Source organism: Rhodnius prolixus, unplaced genomic scaffold, assembly GCF_049639745.1.
Source record: "Rhodnius prolixus isolate KJV_2025 unplaced genomic scaffold, Rpr scaffold_4, whole genome shotgun sequence".
Classification (NCBI taxonomy): Eukaryota; Metazoa; Arthropoda; class Insecta; order Hemiptera; family Reduviidae; genus Rhodnius; species Rhodnius prolixus.
In genome coordinates, this window is record NW_027411614.1 from 19,384,675 (window position 1) to 19,394,985 (window position 10,311).

The 10,311-nt window shown below is 31.1% G+C and overlaps 1 protein-coding gene across 3 annotated transcripts; it reads right to left on the minus strand.

The window, feature by feature from the left end:
* Nucleotides 1-3,068: 3,068 nt before the first annotated feature.
* Nucleotides 3,069-9,918, minus strand: LOC141455351 (mannose-P-dolichol utilization defect 1 protein homolog). 3 transcript variants are annotated; one of them, XM_074130332.1, is made up of 7 exons: nt 9,602-9,918; nt 9,450-9,515; nt 9,248-9,380; nt 8,963-9,164; nt 8,102-8,174; nt 4,244-4,551; nt 3,069-3,366 (listed from the first exon to the last, which is right to left on the minus strand). In XM_074130332.1, exons 1-6 carry the CDS (start codon nt 9,696-9,698, stop codon nt 4,523-4,525), a joined length of 600 nt encoding a protein of 199 aa, XP_073986433.1. In that variant the 5' UTR covers nt 9,699-9,918; the 3' UTR covers nt 3,069-3,366; nt 4,244-4,522. The 3 variants fall into 3 exon arrangements, with proteins under 3 accessions (XP_073986433.1, XP_073986432.1, XP_073986431.1); XM_074130331.1 differs by lacking the exon at nt 8,102-8,174 and having other exon boundaries at nt 4,262-4,551; nt 9,602-9,916; XM_074130330.1 differs by lacking the exon at nt 8,102-8,174 and having other exon boundaries at nt 9,602-9,916.
* Between the last annotated feature and the right edge of the window lie 393 nt (nt 9,919-10,311).

A 10,311-nucleotide genomic window follows, 5' to 3' on the forward strand; every position in this document is an offset into this window, starting at 1 on the left:
TTTATCAATGTTTAAATAATGACAAATCAAAATATAAGAACAGTTTTTTGATAAAAAAAAAATTCATTCAAGTGAGTGAATGAAAATTTTTATCTGTTTTAAATTGCTCAACTGATTATAATTACCATAACTTGTGAAAACATTCTCCTTATGGTATGCAAAATTATTTTATTTTATTTTACGAAAATAAAATTAAGAAATTGAGTGTTATCGTAACATAAATAATAGTAACAATAAGGCGTAAGTAAAATAACGCCTAGCTTTTTTTCATAGCAATAATGAAATTTTCGGTGAAAAACGAATACATTTATATTCATTCTTCTTTAAATGTAAATCTAACTTATTCATAAGATAATTGCATTTTAATTTTTTTTTAACATACTTTTAACAAAGGAACGTTCTGGGTAAGACGTTAAAGTGCATCCTGGGAGAGCAGATCTCGCAGCCATGGTGAAGGCTATCTATCTAGGAGAAGGAAAACTCCAAAACATAACCACAGTTAGGCCAGGCTCTGTAAGGGATGGTGAAGGCGACTGGCCTAGGAGAGAGATATCAAATGACCTGGTTCTTCAGTTTGGGGGTTGAGCACGGGGCTAGTAATCCAGCCTCATAAAATACCACTTACGACGAATCCCACACATAGTGAAACCGGGCTGATATCAAGGATACGACATAACGCGCTTCTAAAGGATATTAATCTTGAGCCGTGAAATATTTTGTCTCTTTATTGAGATGGAGCTTTGCCACGGCTCCTTGAGGGTTAATTAATATAAAAATAAAGTAAAGTAATTGCCTATTTTTTCAGGCGGGGCTTAACGTCCAACTACCAATTAGGTGTCGTGGAAGGAGGCGACTAGCAAAACATACTTTACTCTAAATTTCTTTTATTAACCATTAAATAAAATCCAAGGCCTAAGACCGGTTATCGAACCAAGTACCACAATATATATTAGCTTCGCAGGTCTCGCCTCTAACCGCTCGGCTAACGTTGTGCCTGGGTTTATTAATATAAATTACTTATAATTTATCAGAATTTTAGCCTTTGATATACTCAGGTCTTCTTAAAAATGTTTATTTAGCGACAGTTGAGAGGTTAACCTCAAGTACTTATAATATTTTACTTTTTCTATATTTTTGCCGTTCATCATCCACCGTTCACTGCTACTTAGTTTTCTCCCGTTTCTGAAAACTATAATTGGAGATTTAGTTAAGACAATTGTTAAATTCCATAAAATTGTTTACTTATCTAATCTATTTATCATATTCTGTAATATCAGTGGATCAAAAGCTAAAAGGACAATATCGTCCGCGAACATCTGACATCTCATTCTGTTGATACTTAAACCACCACCTAAGCAATTCAGGAATAAAGTTCCTGATTTAATAAAGTTAAATAAAATAAATAAATCGTTCAGGAATGAAGAGAATAAAAGTGAGGAAAGTAAACAGCCTTGCATAGGACCCATAATAATTGGGAAATTTGGTGTCAGTCCACAACGTGTCCATCAGAGGATTTATAATAAACTATTTATATGAAGCTTTTGTAAAACATTAATAAATTTGTTTGAGATTCCGTGGGTGTATTTATACTAAATTGAATTTACAATAAATCCCTTGTCCACCTGCGGGGTCAAACGCACATTTAAAATCAACAAAGAATGGGTAAACTTTTTTTCTTTTTTGCGCTGTAATTAATTTAATTAAGTTGGTTAAAATAAAAATATTGACAATTTTTCATCACCCTTTTTTGAAAATCGCTTGATTTTCACAGATGATATTATTTTCGTTCACCCATCGCTTTAATCTTGCCAGTAATAACCCGGTAAATAATTTGACAAAATAGAATCGATGAAAGAAATACATCTGTAATTAGCTACGCAGTTAACATCCCCTTTTTTATGAAGCGGGTAAATTATACTTTTACTGAAACTACTGTGTATGTATACAAATTAAAAAAATTTAATTATAAAATTCCAACCAATTTTCTTGGAAGTTTAAAGTGCTGTTTTCAAAAAATTCAAAAGGGGCTCCGTCAAATCCATGGGCTTTTCTCGCTTTCGACTTTTTTATTACCTACTGTAGTTCATTCAATTCAATTTCAAGTTCATTATATGGGGCGGCATAAAGTACATGAACAGCGCATAAGTTAGGGTTTAATAATGATATTTCTTACATTAATACAAACCTCTTCAGTTTTAGCTACTTAAACGAATATTGTAAACACACCTACTAGAATATTTAATTTCACCATTCTCAAGAGAATTATTTATTATTCTCCAACATGATTCCATTAAATAAATATTTTCAGAATGGAAGCATCCTTCCAGCACTTATCCAGACGTTTTCCTCCAATTTTCATTTTTTTGTGTGTGTTAAAGAATTGCTTCGTTAAAAAAACCGCTATTCCGGAATAAACAAAAAACAAAAGTGTGCATTTAATCCCCCTACATACATCCGCTATCAGCAAAAATCAACATTAAAAAAGAAAAAAAATGGAGCAATTAAAACATTTGATAAAACATAACATTATTTATGTTATATTATTTAAAAACATTATAACATTTTATATTATTCATGAAATTAGTTGTAACTGCAGTGTAGTTCAAACAACATTATTATTTAAAAAAAGGTAAAGGTTCCCTCCGAGAACAATATAAGCTCGAAATTATGAAAAGAACTTTGGCAGGTAATAAAGGTTACTTTGGCTATGGGATAGGCTTCATTAAATTTAGAAAGGTTAGTTGAGTTGGTCTTGTGGAACGACTGCCGAAAAACAGTGAAAGAGCTTGAAAGAAACTGGAAAGTACCCAGACTGATACAAATATGGACAGTGGACCTGAAGCAGGATCTACAAAAGTTGGTACTGGTGGACAAGGGCTCTAGAACATGGTATATGAAGCAGATCGTCTGGGAGGCCACTGTACTATTGTAGCGCCTGTTAAGTTTAAATTAACTTTAAATTGTCTTTGATATTGAGCCCTCTCTTAAAATTTTAGTGTAATAAATCCAAGTAAAGCTGAACTATGTTGAGCTACAGATATTTGAAGGTTTAATACAAATACTAAAGACACAGGAAAATTTGTCTTTAATTGTTCGCACATTTTGTTCGTTACAATTATTTGAAGCATGCATGCATCAAGTCACACAGCCAATTGATTACATCACTACACACTTCTAAATAGTACAAAATCTTAGGAATGAGAATAATTTGTTCTTTTACTCATTGTAAATAAATAAATACTGACTGGAATCAATGTAATAATTTAAAATTTTTGATAGTTTGCCTTGAAAAACATTATCAGTAATTAATTTGATGGCTATGGTATTGTATCTAGGTAATATAATACAATCCTGAACCAGCGAAACCTAAAAAAAATAATAAAATAAAATAATAAGTATAATAATAAAAAATAAATAGTAGATATGAATTTCTGTTTTTGAAGCGATTAGTGAGACTTTTTATATTGTACTGATTGAAGCTTTATTTCAGTAAATGTTGATGAAATAAATAACTTGCAGGTTTATCATAAAAAAAAATAGTTGCACTTTAGTAATATTTTTAGATAATAACTCGATGATTTATTAAGACTGAATAAAATTGTTACGCAGTAAGGTAGTTACCTTAAATTAAATAAGTTTATTGCTTAATAATTTCTTTCGAGACAGAATGTCTGCATCACATTTTAAAAACAGATTTTGTTAAAACCTTTTAATTAAGAGATGCTAATTTATAGCTTCTACAAATACAAATAAAACAATTTTTATAAATGAAGGTCACAATTAAATTAGCTATTATCTATGTATCATTGGTCTTCTAAAAAGCAATGCAAATGAGATTTTTTTGATCAGAAATTGTGGGTATTATGAGTAACTGTACTGCTGGCCTCCGAAATTACAAGTGTCCAGCTCAGGAAAGCTAACTGGCAGGACTTATTCGTAGCAAGAGTAAATCCGAAACAGTTTTGCCTGGATTCGAATTTGGGACCAGTGGCTTGCCTTCTTTTCCTTCCCTAAATAAACTATTGTTATCACAAATAAATCTTTCCTCGAAAAAACAGATCATTTATAAAAATAAATAGATTTTAGATTAGTAAAGTTTGATTAGAAAGGAACATTAATAAAATTGTGGTTAGGTCAGCAGTGAGAGGGAACCATAATTGAAGTTGAATTCTCGACACAAAACTGATTAAACTACCTAAAAATCAGTGCTAAAGAAAAATATTATCAAATAAAATTGACTTACCAATCACAGATAACTAACCATCGCTTGATGTGGTCCAATATTTGGTTTAGTATTTTGTATAAAGAATTTATTTACTGTACTTTCTTCTTCTTCGGGGCTGGAGTTGGTTTTCTATAGTAAATGAACTGTGCCACTATGATGGCATTACCTAGTGTGGCCAATAAGTAAGTAACTATGATGATTGAATCACCAGTTTCTTGTATAGAAGTAAACACTCTAGCCAGCGAACCGAAAAGTAGCATAGTGCAAGTTGCTGCCGACAGCTGGCCAGTACCACTGTTAATGTAATTTGTTCGAGCCTGCATTAGCTGAAAAAGAAACATCAAATTTAGAATTTTGTCTCAGAAGAAATTTAGATAAATATTAAAATGTATTACATTTTAAAGAATACCCTTAAAGGTAGAAACCAAAATAAAGTTGTACAATATTTAGTAATTATATTGTTTAAAGTAAGTAACCACACAATAACATAATACAAAGACAGATATTTACCAATTTCATTCATGGTATTAATGAAATTGGCAATAATCTCTTTTTTCATTTTGGATTTATCAATCAGTCGCCAAAAACCATGAACAATACTACTTCTACATTGTACATTAATATTAATATTCTACTGCTGGATTATAATTCAGAACGTTCGCTCATTACGTTTCTTTGAAAATATGCAAGAATAATTAAAGTAAGTAAGGTAATGCCTATTTTCTCAGGCGGGCTTTATGTCCTATCGGGTAGATCGTGTACGGAAGCAAATAGCAAACATATTTCACTTAAATCTCTTGTTTAACGTAACAATTTCTCTTAGCTTTGCGAATCGCCTTGCTACGCTCGGCTACCGCGACTCCTGTTATTGCAAGAGAATAGTAAAATCCTAACCTCACTCCGTTAAGTATTAAATTTTGTTACTAACACACTTATTCTCTATAAATCTACTATCGCGAAAACAAACAAATATACTTGACTATAATTTGATATTCTTGCCGAGTAATCTGCAGTTTATTTATCATTTTTCTTTATTCTAACTACAGTTTAGTAAAGAACAGTGACAAAACTAAAATTTTTGACTTTCACAAAGAGAGTCAAAATAAAGGAATTTACTATTAAGAAAGAAAATTAGAAATCATCTCTTACTTTGACATCTGGACTAGATGACCAGTTTTCTACATCAAATTCTGTATATATTTTTGCAGGAATATCTAGAAAACTTCCAAGGTTGTGAGTTTGAAACCAATTCAGTCTGTATAGCCATTTAATAATTTAGAATTAAAAAAAAAATGGATAAGTAAAATTCTTTAAACATTTTTGAGGCAATTAAAAATATTTCTTTTGCACCTATCAGTTAAGTAGAGGTTTTAAGGCAGTAATAACAGACAGAGAAGCTAATTAACACTTAAAACTATAACATTCACTTTTCATCTTCACCTAACCTTCATTAAATATCAAAAGAAAACATAAATATCACAATAATCAACTAAAATAACAATAAAAAATAAAAATAATAGCCTAATTAGCTAATCGTTGAAAGTGCAATTACATTTAGAAGGTTGGTCTTATTTTTTTTATTTCAATAATTGTTTCATAAAAGATAGTGACCAACAAGGTTATACTTAGCATCTAGCCTCCCTTTGCTGTCATTTCTGATATTATGAATCTTTAAACACCTAGAAAATTAAGTGTCAAACCGTTCGTAACCAAAAAGAACTAGAAACCAGTCATTTTTGCATAATCGATAATAAACAATGCCAGGAAGACCAAATAATTTAAAAAAAAAAGTTCTTGAACTTCATTCTAGTCTGGTTCGAAACCCAAAGAAAAGCTAATTTAAACAGAATTAGATTCTGTTTCCAGAATATTTGCTAATAGTAAATAAGCAACTGCAATTATGTTTGTTGCACTCGCAAAAGTATGGTTTATGTTATGTTAAGAGGCAGTGGAGAGTTAATACTGACTAACGCGGAGGGTAAAAAATTATCTACCCCAAAACCAGGGTCGGTTGCAGCAACGGAAAAATATGTTTCTTCTTTTTTCTTTTATGAAGCCATTTTTTTTTTTTTAATTAGTTTTATTTATATGAATCACATCAACGCTGCAGAATAACTGGTTAAATACTAATTGCCATCGCTTAATTTCTATCGTTGATGTTCTTTTTAAATAGGAAAGTATCCAAATCCAAAAAACTGAAAGCCAACTTTTTTTTTTAAATGAAATTGCTACAGTTTCATCTGAGAACATCAAGGGGAAGTCCACTTCTATTCGGCGGAAAGTACAACATAAAGAGACATTTAAAAATATAATTCGGGAAAACCCGTATTTATTATAAACCGGATAAACAACATTTCTTAAGGATTTATCATATGGGATCTCCATTTTTGTCTCCATTCATTAATATACGTAAAGTTTCATTTGAAACAAACAGAACAGTTTAACATACTTTGTCCATACTCGTATCATTTACATCAGTAAGTACATATAAAAAATATATGAATGGGATTTCATTCAGTAAGTAGTTGAAAGATTCAGTAACATTATTTTTGGATAACAATCTAAAAAGATCATTTAAACATAAATTACATTTCATAACAAAAGCTACACCCTTCCAAGGTTAATATTGTACATTCACAAACAACCTTCAGAACGGCACTATGAAGGTTCATGAAACAATTCTGTCGCAACAGATTACTCATATTTTTTTTTTTTAAAGTGAGGTTATTACCCTTTTAAAGACCTCCTATGTACGTAAAAAATTCAAAAAACTATCATCAGATGTTTTTGAAGTTATGCAAAAATAACAGGTATTTGAAAATCATAATTTTAATGAATAAATTATCGGTTATAAACTTTTACTTCAACTACAATGGCGAAGGGCATCTAGAATAAAAAGATTGAAGATGGTAACAAACAGGGAAGTGAGAAGTGATAAAAATAATGGACACCCAAAAGAACTTCCTCCGTACTTAACAAAAAAAAAAAAAAAACCTACTGGGATTTGGGAATCAAAAGGGTGAGCGACTTCAAATAACTGCGTTAGATTGGTTGGCGTCATGAGAAAGAACAGAGTTAGCCCTAGAATCTTGCTGATTATTATGGGTAATGGAAAAATGCTTTCGACAGTATGGAAAAAAGACCTGAAGAGAATAACTTCGGCTAAAGATAATGTGTGCTGAAAAAACTTAAAATGAAGACAAAAGCCATTTTTTTTTTTTTTTTTAAAAAAGAAATTTAAAAATGCTAACCAGGGAAGCCAATAAAACTTTCAGAATAGAATGAATTGATTATTTGGTGATGGAAATAGCTTGAAGTACGGGGAATTCGCATGTAAGAGGTACTGGATTCGACCTGACATGCTCTTACGTAGTGCACTTTTTCTCTACAGTTTCTGTTACGGTGATCAGCGAATAGAACTGGCCAAGACAACATTGTCAAAGAAGACGGCAGTGCACTGGGATAACAATAATTGTCAAAGGTTTAGAAGCCCTTTTTACCGACAATTACTCATAAAAGGTCTGTCGTTTTAGAAAGTTGGTTGAAATATATCTGTATGGACTGAAAGTCGACTTTTAAACGATTAGACTAAAGTAAAAAACAGAAAATTAATAACATAAATAAAGAAAAAGGATGAAACCAGTGATTGATAAACAGCTATCCAAACATATAACATGGTAAAAGTTTTTAATGTTTCTATTGGCATAAGAACCAATACAAATTTAATTAAAGATGCTAATTGGAAACAAGATTTTTTTTTCATTGTTCTTTTCCTGAAAAAGTTCATATAGCACAGTTGGTGAGTGAAAGCAATTTCAGAGAATTAAATAAATAATAAAACAGAGAATTATATTGACATCAATGAAAATTGCTCACCAATTATAGTAGGACCCTCTCCAACTTTTAATTTGGTCTGGGAAATAAGAACTTCCAAGGTAGTAAATGGGACCTCCAATTAAGATAAAATTTAAATTAAATCTTCCATTAAAATATATTTAAACAAAACATATAATAAAACAAATCTTCTAAAAAGTTATGTGGTATTACTTTAAAATTAAATTCATCTTAAATTCAAGTTAATTTTTTTTGTTTTAATACAGAACAACTTGTATTACAATTTGAGGGAAAATAGGTTGTTTGAAGTTGTAGATAAAGAAAAAAAAAAAAAAATTGACAAAGTTATCTAATCTTATTTTTATGGCATAAGCCCAATGCTATGTACTGACCTTGAGTGTGGCTGACTGTTCCTGATTATTTTTCCGTTGTAGCCTCTTTCAGCTCAATTTGGAGTGATGATGGACAGTGTTTTAATTAATGAGAGGTATTTTTTGGATCCCAGGACTGCACTAAGAAGCGTTTATCACGTCGGAAGAGAGAACTTTTAAGTTTAACTTAAGTTCAATGTTTTAAGTTTAAAGGGTATAACTTAAGTTCGTTCCCGAATCATTAGGTACACGAATTCGATAGAAAGAGGTGTTTTTTTTTTATTAACAACAATGCAACATGAGGGGAAATCCTAGTCTGAGCTATTGGTCCAAAAACTATTCTGAATTTTTACTAAGAACTTGATACATAAATTAGCATTTTGAGATGAATAAAATCAACGCTGTTAACCTACTTTTTTGACCCAACAATTGTTTCAATAAAGCAGAGCAGCCCGATTTTATCTTCCTAAATAATGCTACAATTCATAAAAAGAAAATTCACTCCACAATTTCTAACACATTAACTTCTTACCTTTCCTGCAAATAGGACAGGTACACTTGTAGCTTGCATAGACCAAAGTGTTTGTACAGGAGTCATTGTAACGAGAATATAAATTACAACTGCATATAAACAAGTGAAAATGGTTGAAATAGCGTTGTTCACATTGTACCTTAATACTAGCATTGCGATCATGAGAGTTTGTACTCCTAAAAACAAACCTTCTCCATAAGCACTGTAAAACAAAATTTCAACATGAAATGTAAAAAATGTAATATATAGCGCTTTGAGTTGCAGAAACTAACTTTATTAGCTTACCTAAAAGGGAATGATCTGACGAAACTGTAACTTGTAGCTGCACTAATAGCATATAGATCAGTTAAAACACTGAGAAAATTTACTCCTTGAGCACTTTCATTAGCCCATATTTTCATAATCTGTGGCACCTTCACTATAATAAAAATAAAATTACTTTTTCCCATAAAATTACTGACAGAATGTACATACAATTTGTTCTTACCCATCAGCGATCCTCCAATTATAGCAAATCCTAACATTTTGCTCACAAGGACTTTCAAACACATCACTAGAAAGAAGTAGTTATTGAGGGATACATTATGATTAAACTTAGCATAAATTAAATATAAGTATGTGATTTATAATTTTACTTGCCATTTAAGAAGTTGAGGTTAATAAAAAACTCATTGTAGCACTTTTCTGAAAGGACTGTAACTAAAAGGTGCTTCACCAGTGGAGTAGAGTTTGCCATTTCTAAGTCTAGCACGTTATAAATTAAGTAAAGTTGGCACCTAACGAACGCACAATAACCTGCACTACAACCTTGTACAACTGGGCAGTCTTAGATTGTTGTAAGTTATGAGTTAGACATGATAAACTTAAGAGGGGGAGCCGAGTTGATACTAATCAAGGAAATAACGTTTCTCTGTTCGTGGTAGGTTGGACGAAGATTGAGATTAAGAGGTTAACACTGCAGGTTAAGTTCCAACCTACCGACATCCAACGGAGAGTTTACAAACTATTGGTAACGCCGGTGTTTTTGAAAGCAAATACAAAACTCATATGCCCTGTATAATTCATGTAGAATTTATTTAGTCTCCAAAGCACTATCCTTTTGATGCAATCTATCCAAGTGATATTTAGTGTAGGTGTTGCTTATACGTATATTTATTTATACGTATAAGCAATATTTTTTAAATAAGTTGGTGCGATTCTATTGTCATCAACCCCTTAAATTTATAAGTCTTAAGTCTCTGAGTCAACATTTTCAATTCAGTCACATTAAATAACTTGTTGCGAAATGTTAATGAAATTTACTTGAGAAGATCAAATAGAAGACGTATAATTTGGGTCTCAAACAGTTT

What these genes read in the sequence shown, in the direction of transcription:
- LOC141455351 (XM_074130331.1), bottom strand. Translation starts at nt 9,698, where the DNA reads ATGGCAAACTCTACTCCACTGGTGAAGCACCTTTTAGTTACAGTCCTT. An exon ending in TAACCTCAACTTCTTAAATG is followed by an intron (nt 9,516 to 9,601) that starts GCAAGTAAAATT and finishes ACTTCTTTCTAG; the next exon opens with TGATGTGTTTGAAAGTCCTT. An exon ending in CTGTCCTATTTGCAGGAAAG is followed by an intron (nt 4,552 to 8,962) that starts GTAAGAAGTTAA and finishes TTTCTTTTTCAG; the next exon opens with CTAATGCAGGCTCGAACAAA.